This window comes from Suricata suricatta, chromosome 4, assembly GCF_006229205.1.
Source record: "Suricata suricatta isolate VVHF042 chromosome 4, meerkat_22Aug2017_6uvM2_HiC, whole genome shotgun sequence".
Lineage (NCBI taxonomy): Eukaryota > Metazoa > Chordata > Mammalia > Carnivora > Herpestidae > Suricata > Suricata suricatta.
Genome location: NC_043703.1, coordinates 143,465,778 through 143,492,647, shown reverse-complemented (window position 1 = coordinate 143,492,647; position 26,870 = coordinate 143,465,778). Strand labels below are relative to the sequence as shown.

The window sequence follows — 26,870 nt, the reverse complement described above, 5'->3', positions numbered from 1 at the left end:
TTAGGCTCAGAGTGACTAAGTGCCTTTCCTAAGGGCACACAGCCAGCTTCTAGTAGAGTCAGGGCTCAACACAGGACCTCTGACTTTCTATACATCTGTCCTCAGGCAGACAGATACAGTTCCCCTTTCTCTTTTCCACTTGTCTGAGCCTCTCCCCTCAAAGGCCTGCACTTGAATAACATAAATACAGGGAGCAAATGCATGTGTCAAGTAAGAGCACTGACCCTAAAGTCAGGACAATTGGGTTGAAACCTGTCTCAGCCACTCACTATCTGTGTGACTTTGGGCAAATTCATAATCTTCCCTGAAGTCTGTCCCCTTATCTCTTAAATAGGGAAGCTAGTTTTAGAGGGTGATTATGAGTATCAAATGGTGTGTATGGTTTTCTATATTAATTAATAGATTACCACACACTTACCAGCTTAAAACAGCACAAATTAGTATCTCATAGTTCCTATGGATGAGGAGTCTGGTACAACCTTCCTGGGTCTCTTTTCAGGGTCCCAAATGACTAAAGTCAAGGTGTTGGCTGCGGCTGCTTTCCCATCTGAAGCCCAGGGCCTCTTCTAAGCTCATTCAGGTTGTTGGCAGAGTTCAGTTCCTTGTGGTTGTAGCACTAAGGTACCGGTTGCCTTATGGGCTGTCAGCTGGAGGCATCGCCTGCCATGTGGCCCCTCCACACCATCAAGCCAGCAGGTGCATCAGATCCTCCTGTTTCTAATCTCTGACTTTGGTGTCACTGACTTCTAGACTCATGTCATTTAAAGGGTTCATTTGATTAGGTCAGTCCTACTGTTAATCTCCCTTTCTTAAAGTCCTCGGTTCCATGTAGCCTAACAATCCCAATTATAGAAATGAAATCCACCATTTTCACAGTCCTGGGGATTATTATACAGGGGGTGAGAAATCTCAGGGACCATCTTGGAATTCTGCTTCCCACACGCGGTAGTATAGGTGAGTTGTCCTGGCATGTCATGAGCCTTCAGTCGATGTTCACTAGTAATGTCACTATCCCTGGAGGGAAGAAGACTTTTAAGTAGAGGATAGCAGAGTCAGCATTGCACCCAACTAAACAGTCCCCTGACCTCAGTGACTTGGACAGAAATTCTTAGATTCTGGGCTGCTCAAACCATGCACACCATCATTATGGCTGTGTCTTCTTGGCGCCAGCCCAGCCAGCTTACAAAGTTGGAAAAATTCATACTTCAACTGTTTAATCTACACAAAAACAACTGTCACTTAAGAAAGAAAACAAAGTCCTGAACTTACTAGTTACCTACGTCGGTATCTTGCACATGGCTTTGATCTGTCCAGATGAATGAATCAGATGATTTTTCCTGTAATCCTTTCTAGTCTGATAAATCTGTGAGTAGATGGAGTGAGTTTTCCATGAGCTTCATTGTGTAAAACATCAGGTTGATCCTAGAGGCCTAAGTAGTTTCTTAGAATAGGATTTAACCCCAAACCACCCACTGCAATGGCTTGTCACAAATAAAATCTATTATATAAATGGAATCACTTAAAGAATATTTCAAAAAATAGCTTCTCAGTCAACACATGGGAGTAATTCATGAACCTCCTAAAACCATTTGCTGTTTCCCTTCTTGCCTCAAGGTCAGAGAGATGTTGTTTTCTTATTTAGAAACCTATGCAAATGCCCCCAGAGCAGCCCATAATTCCCCGTATGCTCTTCGCCACGCATAACTTTATTCTTTGTCATCCAGTTGTCTTTGCAGAATAATTTTCTCTTTCAAGGGTTTTTTAAAAATTGTACATTCTAGACTACTTTGGTTATCTTTCACTATTAATACCTACGTATTCCCAAAGACACAGTTTTCTCCAGACTTGTCATTAGCTGCCAAATGCGTCAGTCAACCTTGGGCATCAGTCCTCTAAGTAAACCCAATAAAAATAGATCTCCTCTCCTTGATTCAAGAGAAGGGGTTTAGATGTCCCCACCTGATTCGCTCCCTGTCCCGATGCTTACAGCGACTTTGAGGCCCTCTTGGGTCCCTCAGATGCCTGGGAGCTCAGTGTGGAAACCCCAGTTCGAAGAGGGTAGTTAGTGCACAGGGTGGTCACAGGAGCCCTGAGGCCTGAGAATTTTAGGGACTAGGGGAAGGCTCAGGGAGGGGTGTTGATAAAGTGTAAGTGGTTTTAATGTCAGCCGGTTATATGTGTTGGCCTTTCCAGAAATTAATCACACACTTGTTTGCTTCCTTGTGAGTAGCTCCTTAAGGCGCTCAAATTATGCTTTGTTCCTATTGAGATTTCATTGCAGAGTCAGGCGTCTTGCAGCAGTCCCTTGCTTGGTCTGCTGGCCAGAGGGACACCCTGACATGTGTGACACCCATCAGTGTTATGGAAAGCCTTGATGTGGACTTTGCCACCCTCCTACTCCCTGGACCGCTGCCTCCCCTTCTCCCCTCTACCCTCCCCTGGGGCCCCCATCCCTCCTCCTGTTTATAGCTATATTTCTGGAATCCCCATCTGCATCCAGGGGTAGGAGGATGACCAGAAAGGTAAGGGTTCTAGCCAGTCATGATTTCTCACCCCCACATCCCTTCTGCAAGGGGGAACAGCCACAGAAGTGAGCTGCTCTGGGCCGGAAGAGCCATTGGCAGAAGGGAGGGCACGGAGGCAGGCCAAGCTACCAGGTCTGGGTTCTCAGGAAACAGCGCCTGATAGAACGTGCAGTTCCAGTGCTGCTATGATTCATGGGTTTTCTTTATTCTTTTATTTTGCCTAGTTCCCTAGGAAGAATGCCCTTTAAAAAAATCCCAGACCCAGCCTCATCTTGGCTGAACTCCCCTCTGGAGAGAAGAGGGAATTTTCTGACCCCGCCAGCACAGCTTGGGCCATCAGAGTGCCCTGGGAGGACAGGAACAGAACCAGGACCTGGGGAAGGCCGAGGTCCCCGAGCCTTCCCCTCACCCACATGCCCTGGGGTCCCGCGTGGGCAAGCCTGTCCCTCCAGGGGTTCAGAAATATAGGAGTTGTGAAGAGAAAAGTAAAGCAAATAAATAACGTGGAATTATTGGATCCTTGAAGTCTCAAAGAGAATCATTTTGAAAAGTATCTTCAAGGGATTTGGTTTGTTTTTCCTTTCAGAAGAGAGAGCAACGGAGATGGGGAGGAATCCAGATCCGCCTGCCGTCCAGGCATCCTCTCCAAGTTGCGTAGGTCAGAGAGAACATGTTATTTATTAAAACCTGACATCTGTTGCTGTAAAATGATAAGCTCCCTTAAAAAGCCTGGCCATCAATTACTGCTAATACCCCCCTCATCCCGACTAAGCTGTTTTACATCCTTGCAGCCTGCACGGAGCTGGCGTACCAGGCACAGAGCACTTACAGCCCAGCTTCGCCTCCTCGCTCCCCTCGGGCAGGACCCCTCAGGCCATCTTTTATAGGCCCTGCATCTGGGCCTGACGTCTATTGATTCCCCTCCTTTGGCTCCTCTGAGGTCTGCTTTAAGGACTGATCTCCACCCCCTTCCCATCCACCCTCCCATCCTGCTTTCTCGGTGGAAAACAGGGTTAGGGTTTACTTTCTGGTCTCAGTAACGTAAGCCAGAAGAAACCACACATGAGCAGAGTAGCTGGAAGATCAGTACGTCTCTGACTTAGAAATGAACTTGGTTGTACTTTTAGAAAGCTACTAAGCACTCAGGCGAGGATTCTGATGATCCCTCCCAGCCATCGTGAAAATCTGATCACCAAGGATAAGCTACCTTCTTGTTTGTGAGTTATGGTCATATATTTTCTTCCTTGGAAAAATAGATACCTTACAGAGCTGACACGAGAGGAGAGGGGAATTGGTTTGGGGTTTTTATAGTGTATCCAAGTAGAAACATACACTTAGCACTGGAATCAGAGTTGCCTTTGAACTGCTGGGAGAAGAAATTTAACAGTAAGGAAAGATCATGCCAAGAAGAGTGGCCTGGGGTCTCATCGGGGCACTATTATTAATTATACGTGTGATCTTGGGAAGGAAACTTCACCTTGGCCTCAGTACCCTCATCTAAAAGCACTGGGCTGGTAACTGATGATCACTAAGTTCCAATATATTTTGGGAATTTTAAGTGAAAATTGTGCGTAAAGTCGCTTAGCATACTTATTTATTCATGTTGAGAAAATTCCATCTCTGTTGCCAGAGGTCAGACACAAATTGAAAACATTACTAAATGGAATTAAGTACGCTCTGTACGTGATGCGTTTTTGTACAACCCATATCTGGTATTTATAGAACACTTCAGTTGCAGAACGTGCACACATATGCCCTGAACACACACCCAGTAAAATACTTGTAGATGTAATACATTTTCAGATGTCAAGTTAAAACAGCTTTTCGGGAATTAGGCTTGACTGTTCAGATGTATGTGTTGGTTTCTGACAGGTGCCGCCAGGGCTGCTCAGGGCTGTCATGTGTGATGTGGAGTCCAGCCAAGGCAGGAGGGCCAAGCTTCTTGTCTCTATCACTTCGCATTAAGGCATGCATTCTAGAAAAAAAAAAAAAAAAGGAAGCAGCAAAGAACAGTCAGGACCATCCATTCTGGGCACATCATTAATGACAGAGGCCTTGTTTCTTCAGAAATGGGATTCTGTGTTGTCTGTTGTCAGATCCTTCAGCACGGGGCCACCTGTGAAAATGAATAAGATTTATGACTTGTTGAAGTAGCAGCTTTACAGAGGTGAGCAGAAACGAGGACCAGATATTGGGGCGGTTACCACTGCTCAGAGACTGGCAAAGTCGCCAATAGCGGAGCAAAGTTGGGCGGCCAAGCAGAGGGGTATCCAGGAAGGTAGGCGTGCCAGTGGGACCTGTCTCGGGACATGGAGCTTGGAAGGAAGCTTAGATCCATCTCGTACAGCTAAGGTTGAATACAGTAAGCATTAACCACTATGCTGGAATTAAATGAAATAATAGGTATAAAACACTTAGCGCAGCAATGGGCATAGACTTGGCAATTCAGGTCATCTTTCTCATTTCCTGGAAGTTCAAGACCATTCAGTACCATGAGTAGAACGCTGTGCCCCAAGCCACCTCTGACCTCCCACCTTTACTCTGCCTGTTTCCTGTCCCCTTGCTCACAGGAGCCATACAGTGACATCAAGGACTGGAGCTTAGCGTGCCTGTATGACACGCAGCCACCTGCCCTGTGTGTGGCCTGACCTTCTTCCTCGCAGCCAACCTGGGGCTGAGGGATGCTGTGGCCATGGGAAAAGCCCAGGGTATTTTGTTTTGTTTCGTTTTGTTTGTAAGATTTATTTACTTTCAAGAGAGATAGAGCATGAACATGAGCAGAGAGGGGCAGAGAGAGGGGAGACACAGAATCTGAAGCAGGCTCCAGGCTCTGAAGCTGTCAGCACAGAGCCTGATGAAGGGCTTGAACTCATGAACCACAAGATCATGACCTGAGCCGAGGTTGGACGCTTAACCAGCAGAGCCACCCAGGCGCCCGTGAAAGCCCGGGGTATTCTTGAGCTTTATAGCTCTCCTGGGAGAATAAAGACCTGGCGCTGAGTACCCTTAAGGGAAAGTAAACATTCCTGTGGCCAAATCTATCACTAGAATCAGAAGAAGAAAGGGGGTGTCATAATGGAGCGGACCAAAGAATAGATGCCGCTTCCCGGCCTCCAAACTAGCAGGAAGGCTGCCTGAGGGAGAGGAGGATGAAAAATTCCAGTGACTCTTATCTTCCCAGACAGACAGGACGCCTGGCACTTAGTCATGCCCAATGGAAAAATGGAAGCCGAGAAAGGAGAAGTGAAGCTGCAGTGATCTCAGGTTGCCCTTAGTCCAAAGTCCCTTCTCAGGAGAAGTGGTTTTTCTCTTTGTGTGCCCCGGATGGTCAGGGCTGGGGTGCCAGGTAGCGATGCTGAGCGGTCGTGATTGTCGGGATCCAGCGTCACAGTAGTTTCTGCAGTTCAGTTATTGCCAGTCCTTCATCCCGCAAACACTTAGGAGTTACGTATATGACATACGGAGTATGTGCAGAGCACAAAAGACACACAACACACCCAGTTTGAAGAGCCCCCAGCTACAAAGCCTGCCGATCAGTCTTGGAGCGGTTCATCTCTGGTCGAGATTCCATTCTGACCGCAGGGCCACCCATGGCATTAACTACTTAGCACACTGAGTATGAGTCAGAATTACAAAGTAGGAAGCTCTATCGCTCTTCAACAAATCAAAAATCAAAATTAGGAGACCAGAATTTTTCATTATTGATTATGTTAAGAATCAGATCATCTTTAAGTGGTCATTATTCTTCTAGTCCAGAGAAGTGAAATTTACAGGAAATGTATGGAAACGCATAACTTGTTGTCTCAGGATAAATGATAGCGGAACACCCGGTGTCTCCTGAACATCTTGTAGATGATGACGATGATGATGATAAATGTACACTGACTGCTTACACTGTACCAGCATAGCTCCAAAGGCTTCATATATTTTAATTCCTATAATTCTCCTAACAACCCTGTGAGATCAATACTGCCATTATACGTAGCTTATAGATTATGAAGCTGAGGCCCTGCAAAGTGAAAATGACTGATCCAGGCTCACAGGGTAACGTAGCAAGGGGACTGAGACCTCACCTCGGGTTTCCTGACTTGTAGGCTGCCTTCTGCTCTCTTACGCTGCCCTGCTTCTCTTCCTCAGATTGGTTCCCTGAGTTATCCCAGTTCCTCCAGGCAACTGAGCTCAGCATTCTGTTTAGAACTGCAGAGTCTCTGGGCTGTCGGCACTGGTTGACACCCAGGTTGGACAAGCCCCAGTGTTGACTTCTAGTGGCAGATACTCTGATTCGGTTCTCTCCAGATTACAAGCACCCTTTGATTCATTCATTCATCCACTCATTCAGCAAATATTTACTGAACTCAAAGTAGGTATCAGGCACGATGATAAGTGATGTGTGGGACACAGTCCCTGTCTTTACTGAAGCAGAGGTAAGGTGGAAATTCTACACAAATAACTTTCTTATAAGGCAGCAGTATGTGCAATGCACAGGTGGAATGCAGAAAGAGAGGAAATGATGTCTGTTTCCCAAGATCAAGGAGGCTGACACTGGAGTATAGGTAACGATGCGATAAAGGGGGGACATTCCCGCCAGAGGGAACAAACTGCCCAGAGGCCAGGAAGCATGGGGGTTCGGGGTCCGCCCATATACACTGAAGAGGCTAGCAGTACATGAGGCAGGTAGCAGAGTTGTACAGGGTAGAAGGAACATGTGCTCTGGAATAAGACCCACCAGAATTCAAATCCTGGTTCTCCCACTGTGTAGTAGTATTTTCTTACCTCTGTAGATGTTGATGTTCTCATCTGTACGTTAGGGTTAACAGTCCTCTCTCATAGAGGAATGTGAATGGTAAATGGGAGACTGATTATAGAATGGTTAGAATACTGCTGGTGTTCACGTAATGATAACCATTGTTATCCTGCGCATTTAACCTTTTGTACAGTGGTCTGCCTTGGGATAGATGTATAAGTCCTAATAGATTCTTCTTGGCCTTGGAAACAGTAACAAAGGGAGTAGACCCTAAGCTCTATGGGAGGAACCCTGTAAAGGACTGTTTATCTTGGGTCTTTCACCCCTTCTTTGCCACTTCAGTGCCCAGGGCTTTCAGAGACCAAATAATTTCATATAAGGGGATCCTCTGCAATATTTAGGACATGCTTATACTAAAAAGTTATTTGTTATTTATCTGAAATTTGAATTCCGTTGGCCATCTTTTGTGGAGGGACAGCCCAAGAACCAGCCCGAACAGGCTGTGTGCCTTACTGGGGAAAGGGAACTCACTGGTCTTCTAAGCTTTCTCTTGGGTAGTGTAGGCTTGCACAGCAGGCTGTAGGCAGTGCCCTCAAGTTGCTTCCTGGGTAGAGATTTTAAATGTTGGTGGGCGTTCCTGGGAGTGGGAGTAGGGATGATGTGGGGAAGGGCGTCTTGGACCAATCTTCTCATATTCCCATCCTTGTTCTTAAGAACATTCTCACGGACAATTGGCAGAATGAAGACCGCCTCTGTGGGTTGATAACTTGTCTCACTAAGTAAGAACAAGCCCTCTGTTACAGCGTTTTTCTTCCAGGAGCATTGCTAAAAGTGGGAACTTCAGCTGTCCCTTGTGGTATGACTCAAGATGGCCATGGCAGGTGTGACAGTAACTGACCAAACACTCCCTGCTCTGGTGAGTCTGAGGATCACTGCCTTGGAGCTGGATGGCAACCCAGCTGCCTGGCTTTGAAAGTGAAACAAAGAAGACCTAAGAAAGGAAGCCCAAGGTCACACAACTATTCAGAATTTGAGTCTGAACTTAAGTCTGGGTCTACTATCCTGGGCTCTTCAGTAATAATTTAGAGGATGTGAAAAGTCCTGACACACTTGTTGAATCAAACATTTGCTCAGGGTACTTGATAATAATTGTCTCCAGGTCTCCATCTGGCTGTGTGTCCTTTGCTGCTGCCATACCCAGCTTTATGCTTGACACATCCTCCCCTTGAGGCAGAGTTTAAGCCCCTAAGAGCAGGATCGCTCCTGGTAGGGAGTGAATGGCACTTTCTTAGGCCAGTTTGATCTGGGCCCTCCCCGTTGCGCCTCCTTGCTGATCTCTTTGCCCCGCCCTGGCCGAGTGTTCTGTGGTTGAGATGGAAAAATCCACCTTAGAGCAGATGGCTTTTAACCTCCGTTTCAGAAGAATAATTTGTCCACGTAACATGAGGCGAAATTTAAAACAACGCAGGGCGTGGGTTTGAGCAGAACAGCACCCTTGGGCTTAAGAGTGACTTTGACCTATTCCTCCCAGACTCGAATGATTATCCAGCTGCCAGAGAGTTCTTAGAGGAATCTCTTTATTAAATGGTGTCACTGGTGAGGTGGTATTAGCCCTAAGACTAGCTTTATCTGCACGCTCTAAAAGCAAACCTGACCGTGCAGGCCGAGCTTGCCCACGTGAAGCCCGGAGCAGGGATCATGGGGCCTTCCATGCTTTTTATTTTCTTGTTCGTGCCACAACCTGTCATGAGACCAAGAAAACTTGTTTTGAAAATGCTTGACAGCCAAAACAACCTGTTCTCAAGCCCTGGACGAGAGGGTTTGCCCTCTCTGACCATTTATGTACTGTTAGAGGTTTGACTAGCTGCTGCCTGGAAAAAATGAATATGCTGTTTTCTTCTCATATCGTTCGCACACAAGTGCCAGTGGTTTCATGGGTCTTTTTTCCCTTTTTTTTCCCCCAGCCCTTCCCAGAGACATTTTAAAACTAGGCCCGAGTCTCACTGATGAATGAACCTCAGCAACATATACTTATGAGAATATAACCAACGGTTACCTCTCTGCAAGCCAAGCCTGACACGTGGGTTGTCTTTTCCAGTCCTGTTAGACTTTAACCTGTGATTTTCCACTTGCATTTTGGGCCTTTTCAGAGGTAAATGTGAGAGTCAGACTCTCCAGTTACCTCAGGGGCGAGTTCGTCCCTTCACACTGGTGAGCCTAAGGCCTGCAGTAGCATCTCTGTTCCTCCTCGCAAACCATTCAGGTCTCGGTCTTGGATGGTCTCGGGTGGGCCCCGTGACTGTGAAGGAGTCACGTCACTCCTCCTCTGAAAACACAGGGGTGGGACTAGACCAAGAATTGGCAAACAACAGCCAGCCGCCTGTTTTCACAAATAAAGGTTTATTGGAACACAGCCACACCCATTCGTTTGCATTTCGTCCAGGCTGCTCTCACTACAGGGGCAGAGTCAGATTGTAGAGACAGAGTATATGGCCTACAAAACGACTTACTATCTGGCCCTTTACAGGAAAAAATTTGCTGATCCCCGGACTAGATGATCCTTAGGGTTTTCAAATCCAACTTCCTCTGACTTCGGAACTTGTGGCGGGCAGTGCTGTTACCACAGGAGCTTCTGAAGTAACTAGTAAGGGGCTAACTCTCTCCTCCCTGAGGGAGTTAAAAGTGTGCTTTGAGATTGTTGCAGTCTACAAAGGACGGGGACTTATTCTATCTTTACAGTTCATTTTGCTCCATGTCTGAGTTTGTTGTTTGGATGTCTCTGGGCTGCACGGTGTTCACCAGTTTTGGAAAAAAGACACCCCAGCTGCAGGTCTGACTGCATTCAGTGGCGTGGCTCAGGCGGGCCATTTGCACCCCATGGAAGAGAACACAGATTCGCCGATCTGGTAACCATGACGGTAAAAGGGAGCCAGATGCTGCCTTGAGAACCTGTGTGGCTGCCCAAACCCCCCTCACCCGTGTTCCGTGTTTGTCCCTGAGGCTGAGCTGCAGGACGGGGTGGGAGTAGCCCGGAGTGGTGGGGTAGGTTGGTGGCTGTGGGAAGAAAAACAGAAATGGGGCCTAAAGATGCCTTAAAAAATTCAGAGATTAGGAAAGAGCTACATTTTCTTCCCTCATTAGCAGTCCAAACAAGATTTTTTTTATGTTTATTTATTTTTGAGAGAGAGAGAGCATGTAAGGAGGGGAGGGGCAGAAGGAGAGGGAGACAGAGAATCCCAAGCAGGCTCCATGCTGTCGGCACAGAGCCTGGTGCCAGGCTCAAACTCACCAACTGTGACATCATGACCTGAGCCAAAATCAAAGAGCTGGATGTTTAACTGACTGAGCCACCCAGGCGCCCCAAGATTCTAATTTATAAAATTTGCATCCTAGGGACATGCATCCCCCGAGCACATACCAGATACATAATACAGAATCCAAAGTACAGAAACGAATGGTTTTCCTCTCAGGGCCACTCTGGTCTATAAAGAACTTTTGTGCCGACTAGAAAAGGTGGCCCCTTTGCATTGGTTCAGAGCAGAGTTCGACTAATAGCTTTGGGTTCACACACACACACACACACACAGACAGCAGTCTGTTTCTCTGGGCACATAGCCCCTGGAGCACACAGCTTACAAGTAGAGCAGGAATGAACTGTCAGCCCCCACCTGCTCGCTTGGCTAGATGATTTTGTGCAGAGTAGAAGCTGTACTCCCAAGTGCACCCCTGACACCTGGTATCCTGGAAGTCCGCGGGGTCTGCTCACGGGACCCTTGCTGGCCAACAGCCCATTAACGCTGCTTGGCGTTGGTTTCTGAGACCACAGCAGTCTCAGCGTGCCCCTAGCATGCCCATTAATACCTGTCCCTGCCAGCAGTGCTCAGAGCAAGGGTGGTTCAGAGTCTCAGGGGTGACAGAGGGGTGCCCCACGGCTGGAAACATGAAGACTCGGTCCCCTCCCAGCAGGCACCATACACCTGGATCCAGGTCGGGTGCTGCTTTTGGAGAGCCCCGCGTCCTGGCTCTTCTTCCGCAACTCCTGACCTGAAACTGGCCCTCACCTTCAGGACTGCACATGACTTTCCAGAGTCATATCTCACAGGTGATATGCTGGCAGCACAAAGAAATGGGCGAGGCAGTCCAGAATAGACAAGCTCACAGTGGGGGGAACCAGCCTCGCTGCCGAGGCCTTGGGTTACACGTTGCCCAGCGTGCGCAGTGACGCCTTTCCCCCGGGACACCCCTCCTCCGGAGGGTGTGCTGTCAGAGTGGTTTTCAGAGGGTTGTTCTGAACTCCCCGTGGGTGAGACGGCTTTGTGGTCAGATATGATTTCCAGCTCTCAGCTCACAGTGGGAATTGCATTTGGACCAGCTGTGTGGGCAAAGTTTGAAAGATTCCTAACCTACCCTTTTCATTCTGCAGCTAGCAGTGGCTCCCAGCAGTTCAGAGGCTGGAGGGTTGGGAAGAAAGAGGCTGGGAGCCCACAGTAGCCAAGAACTTAATGTCTACTTCCTGTCCCCTTTCTTGGTTCTGAAAGGCCACGGGGAACAAAAGGAAATGTAGTTTGCTGGTGTTTTCAGCCGCTATAGTGTGCAGAGCACCGTGCTAAGGAACAGAGCCCCGTGTACAGGGTTTTTTTTTCTCTGTGCCCTAGAAAGATGCAGTAGGAAAAGGAAGGGGTGTGGGCATTAGTGCCACCACTCCCTGTGGGGATGGGTGATAGTTGCCCAGAGAGGCCAGCACTGGGGAAGAGCCCTGCAGTTAGCTTGGGACCAGAGGCCCGAGGCCTGAGAGAGGGAAAGCTTGCAGTTAGAAAATGTTTACGATTTTTAAAACTTACTTCTTCAAATCACCAGTCTCATGACGATGCCCCTCACTTTTAGCTGCAGATGCTATGGATAAACACAGGGCCTTCCGGTGGACCATGAGTGCCCTGGAGCCATGCCCTTCCTGCTCCAAGGTTGTGGGCACACAAGGCCCAGAAGACCTTCCAGGGCAAGCACTGTGCTGCCACAGGCCGCTAGCTAGTGTCCAGATTCCCCTCTGTCTTGACCACACAGCCGGCCTTGGGCCAGTTACCTATTCTCCCCAAGTCTGTCTCTTCCTGTAGCAAGCGGGAGCAGAGCGGTGGTATCTACTCCATACACTCGATTGTTGCTTGCATTAAAATGAAGTTAATTTTCTTAAATATCTATTTATTTATTTTTGAGAGAAAGCGTGATCAGGGGAGAGCAGAGAAGGGAGAGAGAGAATCCGAGAGAGAATCCCAAGCAGGCCAGTGCAGATCCCACCACCAGGCTCGATCCCACAAACTGTGAGATCGTGGCCTGAGCCGAAATCAAGAGTCAGACACTTAACTGACTGAGCCACCCAGGCGCCCCAAAAATGAGGTTATTTTAAAAGCATAAACTAGAAAATGCCAAGTATCAAGTTTGTTCATTTACTTATTCAACAAATATTAAATGCCGACTACGTGGAGACACCATATAGTCAGTAGTCCCAGGTATGCCAGACCCTCTTATAAACAGAAACTGTTGCATCGATGTTTCGAATTAAAGTGAAGCAGGAGTTGCTTAGAGTTGTGTTCGTGAGGCCGAGCAGCAGGAGCGGAAGGCAGAAGGAAAGGAAACTAACATGGTTCAAGTTAGTGAACTGGCCTAGGCTCCTCACAACAGTCGTGTGAGTCCTACGGGAACCACATGGAGACTCCAAATGGTTACGTAGCTTCCCCAGAGACACAGGTACTAAGTGGCACACCCATATTTGAATTTCAGTTCTGGCTCCAAAATCCACGCTCTTCCCTCTGAGGCAGTAAGAGTGGTTAGGAAGTGCTCTCCTTGCCACAGAATGAGACCAGCCTGTTCCCTCTCTGACCTCTTTGCTTTTTCTTCTCCCAGATAGCCCCCAGATCAATGACTCAGGGCCAGATCCTAGCCAGAAATGATCGTTCTTGCTTCTAGGCCAGAAAGTGGGAATCACGTGAAAGCAAAGCAGGATGAGGCTCTGTGACTGCAGGCCAAACCTCATGTTCACAAGGGTGGCAGGTTTTAGGAAAACAGTGGCCTTTGATGCACGCTCAGGGTTCCTTCCATGGTAAGGCCCCAGGAGAAAACTCTCACCCAAACAATGCACTCTTGGCAAAGGGAGGGTGGGTATCTTTTCGGGCATAAAGCTACCAGCGAGGACACAGAAATCACTCAAGGGAGTTGTTGATTTCCCTAGGGGATCTAGCTTTTGGAAATAAAGCTTAGCCAAGGATTCCATTGACCCTCATCCTGAGGTCCGTCTTGCCTCTAACACCTTGGAGGGGAGGGGGTTTGTGGAATGCTTGTCCTTATGTAGGTTCCCAGCTCAGCAACTGAGGCTTCCTTTTCTCAAGTTTAGCACCAGCTATTTATTCTGACAAAGAATTGTTTAAAAAAGAATCAGTGAGGTTATTGTTTGGCTTGGTCTCCAAAAACCAGACCCTGCAGTTGGCAGTTATTTTCTAGACTTAATAGATGTAGGAAGAAAGGGTCTTCATTGATTGTCAAGCATGTGACAGAAAATGAGAGTATTTCTGTGTTACTGGGGTACAGCTCCCCAACATGAGCACAGAGGCATCCAGCACCCGCGTCAGAAGGGTGGGGAATCTAAAAGGCTGCATTCCGAGCCGGGCAGACCCAGGGCTCCAGAGGCGGCAACACCAGGGAGCTCCTGTCCACGGTGCTCAGGAAGGTAGCCTGACCTTGGGCCCCGGGCACACGGTGGTGGCCTGCGCTGCCCCCACCATTCAGTTTGCAAGGCCTCCCTAAACCTCTGCTCTGCCCAAGGGTGATCACGGAGGCAATGACAGGTACACAAGAGACATCAACCTGCAACCCCAAACAACCTAGGTGGGCTGTTTTGTTCCGGAAGACACAAGTAGCACCCATGGGTGGGGGTTCCCAGGGGGTAGATTTCAGTTTAGAATAAGGCAAGGCATTGTAACTATTAGACATGCCTTTAGGTCATGAGCTCTCCCTCATGAAAGTGAACAGGCCAGTGCTGGAGGGTCGCCCCCTCAGAAGTACTGTCAGGGCAAGTCCTGCCTTGCGCAGGATCCTAAGATCCCCTCTGCCCTGTCTCTGGTTACTCCAAACGAGTAGTTCCCCAGTGGGAGCTGCAGAGGCCGGACACTTGCTGCGGCTGGGGTTGGCAGCAGCAGGCTTTGGGGACGGCCTGATGTTTATGCCAGGCCTGGAGGGCAGGTGGGTAGGTGTGGGTACGGAGGGAGGGCTCCAGCATGTTGCACAGTCCATCAAGTTCCCTTTACCTGCAAAGCAAATGCTCTCCTACTTAACTGGCTCCCAAAGTTGCCAAGGGGAATTAATTATTGTTTGCGATACACTTTAAGATTCCCCGATGAAAGACCTTGTATAAATGCAAATTATTATTGTTGTTATTAAAGGTGCTAGACGTCTGGCCTGCTGGCTAATGCCCCGGTATAGCTCTGAGCAGAAAGGAAAGCAAACTCGAGGCAGAACGTTTGCTGGGGTTGCTCCAGAGCACTAGCAGTAAGGAGGAGCAGGTCAAGGAGGGCTTGGCCCATGACTGCGAAAGTGAAGCCATCCAGCTCCGACCAGAATTAGCATGCAGCTCTCTGCTCCAGGAGTCAAGTGTCTGTGTGCCTCCGAGGGCCAGGGCCCTGCTCAGATGCATTCCCTGATCCCTGCAGGGTCCCGCCGTTACTAGAGCAGAGCTCTCCATGATGAGTGAGCGTTTGGCTGTCTGCTAGTCTGAAGGATGGAAAGATAGATGCTGGCCACCCAGTCTTCGGGTCGTGCATCAGATCTGGAGACAAAGGGAGAGATCTAGAAACCTCAGACATGTGTGATATCTCTGACAATGCTTATTAAGGCTTTGAGAGAACCCCTCTAGCAAAGCACAGGGAGAGGTCGTTCATTAATTACTGTTTCCACTTAAGACACTGTCTCTGGCTAAAGTGGTTGGATTGCTACCAAAGCAATAATAATAATAATAATTGTAGTAGTAGTAATAGTAGTAGCCGTGGATAGTAGTGTTTTAGACCTGGAAGTGACCTCAGAAGCCATCCCTTCACTTTACAGATGGGACATGTGAGGCCCCGAGAGGTGAGCTGGCCCGTCCCACGTCGCATCGCCAGTAAGAAACAGAGCCGGGATCACACTTCCGGCCTCCCCATTCCTAATCTACAGCTCAATTATGTCAAGATAATAATACCTCCCATTTTATAGCACGTTCCAGACATAGGACCTCTCAGCAACCCTGGAGAGTGTTAAGATGCCAAATGACCTTAATAGTAAAAGACCTTCTGCCCTCTGTTCTTCTGGGGCTCATTATTCAGAGAACGTTTATGATGCCTCTTATGTGTGCCCGGGCAGGCCGCACATGTCCTTCCCGTACTTTCTCCACCTCCTCGCGGACGTTCAGAGTGGGCCTCGTTCTTCACGGCGGTGCTTTAAGGACTTCCAGGAATCCGGGGGACAAGCGAGAGGGAGGCCCAGCTCATCCCTTTGTCCCTTGTTACTGCAGTCATAATTCTATGAAAAGCCACCCACCGCACGTCCCTAGAAGGGGACTAAAGATGACAGTCAACACCTCTGGACACATAAACCTACAAGAGGGACGGCCATTTAGCAGTGGTTTGTAAGAGCACACGTGGGTGTAACAGGAGCTGGCAATAAGTAACTCTCTGAATTCATTCCTGGGCTGTCGGTAACTCCAGTGTTAGTGGAGAAGACCCAAATGTAGCTAACCTGGTGCTGGGGGAGGGTGGGCAGGATCGCCAAATCAGAGCACTGGAGAAATCCCCGAGCACACAGAGGGGTTTGAGGGACTCAGCGTCACACTGCAGCCCCAGACGTTGGGCCCCGGCCTCCTCCTCCTCTCTCTCCTCTGGAAACCATGGCGGTGTGGAAAAACCATGTCTCTGGAAGTCCAGCAGCTCTGGACTTATGAATAGCACTGCCGCTGATCACCTGTGTGAGCTTAGAAAAGCGACTTTGCGTCTCTGAATCGGAGATTTCTCATTGGCAGAAACAGAGATGATGACACCTCCCCGGTGGGAGGCCCATCAGAGAAGTAAACGTAAAATAATATAGATGGAAACAAATAGGATGATGTCTCGAGTAGAAAGCACCCCCCTTCCTTTACACTTACGGCTTCCAGGGTTTTTTTACCGCAACCCATGGGAATTATTTATTTTATAACCTAATTCCGTATTGCTAACTAAAAGGTTTTATGAAAAACTGTTTGCCCTCGCCACATGCGATACACTCTAACTTTATTTTGTTTCCTTTTAATGCTGGTTGGGACCCACTATAGTGATTTCACAGCCCACGGCAACCACGTGACCAGCCTGTTGGATACCATGCATGGATATCCTGTGTCCATGTTGTGTGTCCTGCATTTCCTCCCAGTCCTCCCTTCCAGCCCTTGCTGTCCGTAACTGGCACATGGGGCCAGAGCTGTCTGTGCGCAGCACGCCCGGGGGCCCCCGGCTTGGTGCAGAGTGGGAAGAGCCCTACGGAGCAGGTGGGCTCCTCCCCCCGTCCTCCTCCCCGCCCTCTGCGATGCTCCTCAGAACGATCTGATCAGAAGACCCTTAAAGCCCCCCACCTGCCAGAGTTCTGCCTCCTGTCAGCCTGCTGGAGAACTCCACCGCAAGCCCAGCCCAGCATAGCCCGCCGGAAGTTTCTTTTAAGGCCCCTGCGGCGCAGCAGGGAGGGTAGGCCTCGGGCTGCCTCTCCTATTGAATTGTTTCTTCTTTGGGAACTGCTCTCTTCCATCTGGAAGCCCTGAGAGCCAGACGTCTGGGGGTCTTATTTCAGCTGCCAGGCAGGGGGATTAGAATGGAAAGAAGAGGGACCATGGCCATCCTTGCTGCCCCTCCCCACAGTCCGCAAGGGGTACCTGTGAACAACATCCAGTTTGGGGGGCGAATACTCAGAATGCCAGAGTGACGAAAAGCTGGGCCCCGGCAGCCATGGAAGACATGAGCTGTGGCCTCCAGAGGCTGAGTCTAAGTGAAGAATCCCGATTCCCAGCCAGTCAAATACCACTTTAAAGCTCTGGGGAGACTCTCTAGGGAGGACAGGATTGTTTATGCCCCAGAGTCCATCTCCTAAGTGGTACCCTGGCCCTGCGGGGGTCTGGCAGTACAGAGCAGGAGCCTTGAGACCCAGTCCCTACTGGAGTGTGACTTGGGGCCTTGGACACACGCTCCACATGGCCAGCATGGCCAGGACCCTGAGCACTTCCTCTTTGAGGTCTGTCCTTTGGTTTTTCCCCCTTCGCTGACTAAGAAGGGGAGAGTCATCTGTGGCCTTGGCAGTGACTCACTGCCATCAGACAGGCGGTCACTTCTCAGCACAGGTGAGCACAAGAGTAGACATGGTCCTGGCCAGGCCTGGGGAGGGCTCCTGGCACCCTTCACAGGCATCCGCACAGCCATCTGCAGGAGCCAGTGCTCAGCTCCTCTTCGTGCACCCCTGGGCAGTGGCAGAAGAAGACCGGTGCCCGCTGCTGAGGTGCCTGCCTTCCACGGCACAGTGGGGGACAGAAGACGAGCATAGGCCCGTGGCTCTGCTCTGAGTCCCCAGGCAGTGCCACACTCTCTAGCCCCCCTCCCCCACAGTCTGGCCTCAGCCCAACCAGGTGCAGCCCATCATCTCAGCCCACTCCCCCACCCAGGGGCCCAGCCTTTCTCAGTGGCCACATGGTACCCCCCCAACCTCTCATCAGTCAGGTTCAGGATGCAGGCAACATCAGGCCGAGAGGAATGCGAGGGAGGACTGCGCCAACTCCAGGGCCTCCAGCGGCGTTCCCTTCATTCATTCATTCATTCATTCACTCATGCACCAAGTTGGCATCCACTTGCTATGAGGCCTGAAGGAAGGTGAGCACTACTGGGCCCTCAGGATGAACCATCGCCAAATTCTGCCATTCAGAGACTTACAGAGGAGACTGTGCTGACAGCTGTAATTATCATATGCTGTGTTCGAGGAGCCACCAACTTCTCTGGCTCTCCGTTTTCCCTTCCCTGCAGTGATTGGGCTACATGACCTCTGAGACCTCCTTTTGTCCCAAAATATAATTCTAAAGCACCTTTAAGCCAAATGTCTACATTCATTAGAAGTATTTATTGAGTTGCTGTGTGTGGAGCCCCATACACAATCCTGGGGTGCCAAGGCAGATGAACATGACCACCTTGCCATTGGAGAGCATATGGTGGCTGTGGGAGAATGGTTGGAATATGATAGATGTGTGTGCACAGAGGTGGCACCCGGTGGAGGATGGCGGCCCTGTGGCTGCGGGGAGGCTCAGGAGCCCAGAAGGACTACCCGTCCCTCCCTCTCGTTTGGCTGGCTGATCTCTCCCATCCTCCTACACCGCCTTCTCGTGCACTGTGCCAGGAGACTCCAAGGGGCCAGAGACACCTGCAGCCCCTGGGGACAAGGCCTCACCCCTGCAGTTGCAGAAGCTGCCTGCAAGCTGCTGTGGCCCAAAGGAACTGGCCAGGCTCCAGAGGGCCTCCGTGGAGAGAGAACCACTAGGTAATTTTGATCATTTTAGTAAGCACTTATAAATACCCTGTGATTTAGAAGGAGCCAGATCCCATCCCAGTACTTTGATGTCTAGAAATGGATCTCGGTCGGTTGGTTGTTGAAGTCCTCCTAAAACGGCATTTGATTTAATTCAACACATACTGCGAATACAGTCTCAGCCATTGGCAGTCTCACAGGCGAGGAGCCCGAGCTGCACAGGGCATCGTCTAGACACCAATCTAAACATTCCAGACTCGAGGCAGACCGTGGCTGGGCCTGAGGTTGGAGGCCCAGGGTGCCATGGGACCCAGCAGAGGGGAGACTGATTCCAGCTAAGGGCGGGGGCTGCCGCCCGAAGCTGTGAGCTTGGGATGCTATGTTCTCAGTAAGAAATCAAGCCTTTGCCTCTCAAGCGTGTTGATTTTCTTGTTTCGCGAGTTTGGACCCTCTAAAATGAACCCGGCGTGCTCAGGGATCAGCACGTGTAGGGAGACTGAGTGAGCCGGTTACAACCACTCGTTTGTTCCCAAAGCCCACGCCGGAGAGCCAGGCGGCCGTCGCCTGGGGTGCAGCCACAAAATAAGCTTCTGTTGTGCCAGTCCCTTGCCCACCAAGGCACCCAGAGTCAGATGGGCAGACTTCACAGGGGCCTTTGGAGGGTTTGGGGTGGAGGGCATTGGGGTAGAGGCAGGACTCTTTGTAGCGATCCTGTTTTAAGGCTGGCTCCTCTGACAGGAGGAGGGTAACCTCAGATGAGTCAGTATTTACAGTGGCCCGTTCAGGACAATGAGGACCAGGCCAGACCACGAGAAACGATTAGTAGGACTTTGTCTCGCTATTTACAGGACCGCTTTGATTTTCAGACCACAATCGGTTTTCATATGACTGATTAAAAACATGTGCCAGTTGAATTCACAGCTGCAACAGAAAAGCAGGGAAAGAAATGGGCCTTAGATGTTTGGGAACTTGCCTGTCTGCAAAAAATGCATTCTGACCTGATTGATATTTCCTTGATTTCCTGACAACGAGGGTCGTGTCCCCGAACCACTTCTCCCGCCCCGCCACCACGTTGGCCTGACTCTGGCAGACATCATGAGACTCATCTCGTGATAGCCCAGAGAAAATTATTTTCGAATTCCGGAAAGAGACTACTGAGTCCCATTTCAGAAGAAGATAATTGTTTAGGCTTTCGGACGACACTGACTCCCAAGTAAGCAAGGCTAAGGGCAGTGAGACCCCGGGGGCTCCGGCCTGTGGGAAGATGCGCCCCAGGGGCACCGGGATCAGGGCACCACAGGGCACATTATCCTCACGAACTCACCAAGCCTCTGTTTTCCTGCCTGCAGACAGACAGTGGGGCTTCCTGCCACACTGACAGCCGAGCTCCACCTGCTCCACATGGTCCCTTCCCCTTCTCCAGAGGCGCCAACCTCTTTGGGCTTTGCTTTCTGTTTCTGTTATGCTTTTCTTAACGCTGTATCGATTTACATGCTCAAATGTGGATTTTTATTCTTTGGAAAGATTCATTCAATAAATAGACAACTACAGTCCCAGTAGGGAAAACCCCTGTTGATGAGCCCTTTTTGGGCACAATTCCTAACTTCCTTCACCGGAAGGCCTCTGCGGATTTCCCTGCTGGTCCCATGGTAAGTCTCCGGGGCCTCCAGAACCACTTCCCCAGAACACACCGATTATTAACAGCTTGCTCTGGGACCTCCCTTGGCGGGATGGCAGAGAGAGGGCTGGGGCACTGGCCTCCTATCCCTGTCACGTGCTGTCTGTGGTGCCACTAAACCTCCCCCCGGAGCCCTGCAGCGTGCATCACCGACCTGTCGTGTTTGTGGAAAGGCGTCACAGGTATAACCACCACCACCTTTCCACACTGCCACCACCTGTGACACGGTGGGCCCTGGGCTTGGCTAGGGCCCTAACTTAACAGATGAAGAATCAAGACACAAAGAAGTTAAATGGCTTGCTCCAGGTCACATGGCTATCTCCGAGCCATCCATGGGTGGCACCAGGGGATCATCAGGTATAAATCTTCCCGTTCCAGGTGAGGCACTGAGTCCCAGTTCTAGATGACACGACAAGCCAAGGCCTGGACTAGAACTCATGTCTCCGTGGTTCAATACCCTTTCCACCTGACCCACTGACTACCCCTTACAATACATGTTACCCTGAACAGAAGAGCTGTGTGGGGACCCAGCCAACTTGGACACCCCCATCATGGGCCGCCAGCGCCCTGTGATTCTTCAACATCCCTCCAGTTCACAGCCGCAGCTTCCTCTGTGACCAGGCCTTTGACCAGAGCCGCACCCAGGAACATACCCAGCAGCTCGAGCAGAAGACCAACGAGGGTGCAGATGCATCTCTGCCCACACGGCCCCTCCTTTGATAACCCAAGTACACCACTAGCAGCTCGGGGCTGGATTTCAAGAGCTGCACAGTGTCCTGACAAGTTTGGGTGGAGGTCCGCCCCTGAGACTGGCCATCTGTGTGCCTCCAACTGCCCCGCCCAACGTGACAAGCGAGGAGTGATCCAAGCTGTGGCGGAAAGGATGAACTGAGGCAAAGACCCTGGGTCCTCTTCTTCCCCACAGGGCCTCTGTCTACTGCTGCTCCCACGGCCTCAGAGCCTCTCCCCTCAGACCCAGCTCGGTGCCCATGGTAACCATTGACATCTATTGATCACCTGTTCTGCCAGGAACCAAGCCAAGTGCCTACTTGGGCCATCTTATTTAGTCCTTTAAGGCAAATGAAGGTTATTTTCCCCCTTTCGTAGTTGAAGAAATTAAAGCTGGAGAGGTGAGTCACTTGCCCAAGCGACAGAGCCGGTACAGAGCAGTGCGCACGCTCTAGCCCAGGTGAGCCAGCTCCGGAGCGCACACTGCACTCCCCACCTCGCCCTGTACGGCCCACCACCTACAGGGCCCCGCTTTGTAGATGAAGGATCCGACTCCTGGAGAAGGGAAGAGATTTCCGCTGAGCGCCTGTTCCCCGACTCCTGGCCCAAGGGGTCTGTCTGCCTGACTCCCTGTCGTGCCTGGGAGCCGAGGCCTGGCCAGGAGCCACTCCTGCTCTGAATCCATGGAAAACCTACCCAGCCTCAGCCTGGGTCCGCTTTCTTCTTCCTACTTGAGACTCTGGGGTTGGACTGAGCTGTGATTTTATAAAACCCAGAGCAGAGGGACTGAGACCAGTGAAAAAGGTCAGAACCTTTCTTTGTCCTAAGGCACATTCAGCTCAAATTTGGTCTAAAAATAAATTCCCTTCCAGCGTGAATAGAGATGATGACTTTGACTGACTCAGGGCCTCTCTCTCCACGGGTCCTCCTGGCCGGTTAGCCGGGAGGGGAAGAGACCTTCCCTCCCCCACCCTGCCGCACACTGGCACTTTAAAGCTTGCCGTACAGTTTGTCTTGGGGTCCAAGAGTTCTTTAAAAGGTGATAGATGACTAGAGCCTTTGGCAAGCTCTACCCTGGGCCCTTGTCCATTTTCTCTGATAAGAAGCGAACTAAATGAAAACAGCACTTAAAAGAAAACTCTATAGATGAGCGGAGCCGGTTGTCCTCCTCCTCCCTCTCCTCGAGCTGGTGTCGTGAGGAGCCCAGTGCATCAGCGCCCGCTGACAACAGCTGGGAGCCTCATGCCTTTAAATAGCTCTTCTCCACACTGCTTCCCCTTGGCGTCACGCAGCTCGCCCCGGAGGGAAAGCCCAGGACAGAACAGGAAACTTCAGAACTTTCTGAAGAAAGGAAAGAACTTGCTCTAAAGCTCGCTCCTTCTTGCCAAGACCTTTTGGTTTAAGGAGCTGGTACTGTGGCAGCCCCTACCCCAGAAGTTTCCAAGGAACAACAGCTGATCAGATTCGCTTCGGGACCCATGTGACCCAGCACGCAGGGGCCACCCCAGCTCCAGCCGGCCCCGTCCACTCATTGGGTGCCTGTCGTGGGGCCAACCTGTAACTTTTGTAACTTGGGGTGGGGACACCACCCTGCCCAGCGGTCCTGTGGTCGGTCACGCTCCATAGGACACCTTGGGCAGCAAAGCAAAGACATGGACGTTGGCAGCAGCCTGTCAATCGCTGACCCTTGAGGATGGACCACGAGGCTGTCCCCTAGCAAACACATGCGTGTCGCTGGGCGCACAGCAGCAGATGAACATAGGTGAGGAATGAGTGGCCCACACCCTGGGCCAGTGGACAAGATCCCTTCCTACGTGGTCCCGTGCAGGCGTCACATCAGGTTGGACTCATCACCCCTGCTGCTGATGAGAAACAGCCCAGGGCCTCCCCCCCCCTTCCAGCCTCGCTCTAGGTCTGGGCACCACACAATCCCTCAGGACAACTGTGGTGGTGCAACTGGCAGGAAAGGGCTTTGAGGTCATAGGTCTCAGAGACTGTGACCGTGTGGCCGGCTCAGGACCATGTTAGGCAGGATGTGGATGGAGGAGGCTGCTTTATCCTTCTAATTGTTGGCCTAATTGGAAATTCGAGAACAGACTGCATTCGCTTCTTCAGTACCTACATGGCACACTCGTCTGCTTTCAGAGGCTACTCTCTCACCTTCCTGACCAGCATGTAACGGACAGGCTTTAACTCCTCCTGCAAACCGGTGGCCATCCGTAGTTACCTTAATTACAGCCGCGAAGGTCTCGCTGAGTGCCGTCTTCGGGTCGGCCTGTAGGGCCACTGAGGATTTATGCTCCCTGCTTTGCAGGGCCCACCACGCATATGTGACAGATGCTCCGGCCTGAGCAGGCGTAAAGCCCAGAGGTGGGAAACGGCACGTGTGAGGAAGAGCAGGGGGCCACACTGGAGTGGAGGGCTTGCATCCTGGACCGCGCATGGGCTTCAGGGCGTCTGTGACACCCCCCCCCCAGCTGCAGACGGGTGAGGGGCATGCCCGCAGTTTTTCTGGAAAAGGATCGTTCCCTCTCTTAGCTTCTCAAGGGAGGGGTGCATGAACCCAAAAATGAAATGGAAAGGCAGAAACAACCTTTTTAACACGTTGGAACCAGATAGTGAAAATCATAGAGCGTCAGGCTGCAAGCCTGGGGGGCATGCAGGGTCTCGAAGAAGAAAAGGTCTCTAGTCACAGCAGAAAGGTGAAGTAAGCCCATGCCCAGGGGAGAAACTGCCTTCTGCAGCGATTTTGTTAAAAAGTAACCAGATCTGGAGCCAGGGGGCGTCACCAAGGACGGAGGGACATTGTGGAGGAGGAGGAGGAACATCAGGATGAATTTGCCACAGGGCTTGTGGGAGCCATGGACACAGGGTCCTGTTACAGAAGTCCAAGTCAAAGCACGTTCAAAGACATGCTGTTGAGGAACCTTAGATTCAGAGCACACTGGTTTGAATCACAGAGACATCCAGGTCACAGTGTTCCACAGGTGGCTGGAACGTGGGACCGGAAGTTTGGGAGGGAAATGAGGGCGGAGGCCCAGATTGCCTGGCTCTGTGCTACAGGGGCCGAGCCTGAGAACAACACGGGGCATGGGAGGCGGGGGTGGGGCAAGATGGGAGGGTCCCCGTGAGCTCCTCAGGGGAGCACAGCGAGGAGGAGGGAGGTAGGAGACCTAGCATGTAGAATGTCACCCAAGCGGAGAGCTTCCTGAGAAAGGAGGCCGCAGAGGCCAGGACTGCAAAAGCCAAAGTGGTGACATTTGAATGAAGTTTCGGTTGACTTGGCATTGGGGGAGCGGGTGGGCAGTCAGGTGTAATTGTAACTGCCCTGTGGGACCCAGGGCCTTTGAGTTGTGTAGGGCTACTCACCCCTGCACAGAAGGAGCCCCGTTTGCAGCCTTTGTGGTATTGGTGGTGACAGGGCCTCTTGGTGGCCCGTCCTAGTTCATGTTGTGGTTCTGAGTGAGCCACTCTGGGTAAGTAAGGTGTGACTACTCTGGCCTCATGTGAGTCAGGGGCGGGGGGAGAGAGAAGTTGGAGGGGAGCCCGGGTGACCAGGGGCAGGGTCACTTTCTACCTCACCTTTTGTCTTATGGCAGAGCTTTGAGTTCCCAGCTCACAGCAAGCACCGTGGGCCCCCATCTCTGCTCTGGCTGTGTTTCTTGCCCAGAGCACCCATGATGCCTATTCCCAGCCCCCACTTTCACCAACTGTGCCAGCCTGGTGCCTCACGGTACCTCCATAGGTGCACTGACTGCCTCGGTTGTCACTGCTTACGTGATCCCCTAAAATGGGATCTCCTGCGGGGCAGAGGCCCCGTCTGCGTCATCACACAGCCCCTGACGCCGCATACCATGCCTGGCAGAGTGGACCCGTGGAGAACGTGGAGCCCATCTCTACAGAGTGAATCTGGGTTCCAGGAAGGCCAGATGGTCTGCCCCAGATCCTGTCGCCAGCCTGACCAAGGAACGTTCTCTTGGTACCCAGCCTGGCTTTCTTTCCAGTAGACCAAACTGCACATATGTGAAGTAAATGGAGACCATGGGACACTTAGAAATCCATTTTATGAGACCCTCTTTGTCTATATGAAGTCAAAGCTCCCACTGAATGAAGAGTACAAACCGCTTTATATTTCAGGTCACAAAAACGACAGGGTGGCTGGCTTGGCCACTCTCTGGCTTGTCGCAGGGATCAGGACCCTGTCTTTGGCCCGGGAAAAGCAGAGGGAGACTGAGCACTGATGTCTAATAGGAACTGGCCGCCAGGAAGGTCTGCATCCAGGCCCTTTAAATATCCACACAAGATAACACCGTAGTGAACTGTGTGTACCTCTGCTGGAAAAATCCAGAGGGCTCTGCATCAGCAGGGAAGGGAAATCCAACCCCAGATGCACGAACAATAAATAACAACTGTTCTGAGTTAGCTTGAAAGCTCTGAGTTGCACTTTTTTTCCCAAGTTGTTTGTGCTAACCACAACTTTTCTCTCCCCCTCTTTCCCACCAGGGCTTATTTCAAAACCTTTGTCCCTCAGTTCCAGGAGGCAGCGTTTGCCAATGGAAAGCTCTAGGAAACACCAGCCTTGAGAAGTGGCCAGCCAGACTGCTCCGTCCACATGCGTGTCAGCACATATGGCCGCTTCCTGGAAGCCGCTGGGAACGCCTTCGTGGCAGCGTTTTGCTCCCACAGCGGCTTTGCGCGCCCGCCTGGGACCCAGACTGAAGCTGGCCGGCGGCGAGCCGGCCCCCACCTCCGGCTGCTCCCTCTTTGTGTCCTTCGGTATATTTCTTAGCTGGAAGAAATAAAATCACGAATTATGACAAAGTATTTTTCCGAGGAAAGGGAGACACACCACAAATGCACACGCCCTTATTCCAGGAAAGCCTTTGTCTCCGAGACCTTGTTTAAGTTTTAAGATTAAACACCCCCCTTTGCTTCTATTTGTCCTTAAAACTAGTGTCGTGTGTGTGTGTGTGTGTGTGTGTGTGTGTGTGTGTGTGTGTGTTTTACACCCAACATTTCCCACTTGGGGCAGTTCTCCATCGGAAAAGGCACTGCCTGAATGAATCGGACCACCTCGTGTGGTTTCGGCCCCCACCCAGCCAGGCCCAAGGCTGGGGCTCAGGAACATCTGGGCCCAGCACCCCCACCCTCACCCCTCCAGCTCCCTGAGTGGGCGCTTCGTGCACAGAGCTGGCTGAATCCGCCAGGGACACCGTCCTTCCCTCTGTCACGTCACGCCTCCCTAGGCTGAGGGGAGGCCTACTTGGGCTCCGGCAGCTCCCACCCGGAGGACTAAGGCTGGGTGTTGTGGGCCGTGGCTGGTGTGGACGCCTGAGTATATGTGATGTCCAGGCTCAGGCAGCAGGCGAAGATGCCGTGAGCAGGCCCCAGTTCTCCTATAGTTGGGGATTATGGGTTGTCAGAACTCTTCTTGTTTCCATCCCCAGCCCCTCGCCCCTGCTGCCCCCTGACGCGCACGGAGAGAACTAAGGCCCAAGAGCTACCGAAATTCACCGAGCAAGTTGGGATGGGAGCAAGCCTGGAGTGGGGGCCAGGCCTCTCACTACCATCATGCGACTTCCCTTAGCTCCCTCCTTTCGCTTAGCATTGTCCCATCCCGAAGGCTTTTTGCACAGGATGTAGGACCGAC

General features: G+C 51.1%; 1 protein-coding gene and 1 long non-coding RNA gene across 7 annotated transcripts in view; both read left to right on the top strand.

The window, feature by feature from the left end:
- BABAM2 (BRISC and BRCA1 A complex member 2) overlaps window positions 1–26,157 on the top strand; it is a 396,153-nt gene extending 369,996 nt beyond the window's left edge. For 4 of the 6 annotated variants that reach the window (XM_029938034.1, XM_029938032.1, XM_029938039.1 and 1 more), the window contains 2 exons: window positions 3,112–3,183; window positions 15,358–15,593. In XM_029938034.1, the coding sequence (XP_029793894.1) occupies window positions 3,112–3,183; window positions 15,358–15,370 (85 nt within the window). In that variant the 3' untranslated portion in view covers window positions 15,371–15,593. Of the gene's footprint in view, window positions 1–3,111; window positions 3,184–15,357; window positions 15,594–25,723 lie in introns of those variants that run through there. The other 2 variants (XM_029938035.1, XM_029938033.1) reach the window with 1 other exon arrangement.
- LOC115290221 lies at window positions 6,740–9,682 on the top strand. The gene is made up of 2 exons (XR_003908024.1): window positions 6,740–8,185; window positions 9,234–9,682. It is a non-coding gene; the product is annotated as an uncharacterized LOC115290221 (long non-coding RNA).
- Window positions 26,158–26,870: the final 713 nt, after the last annotated feature.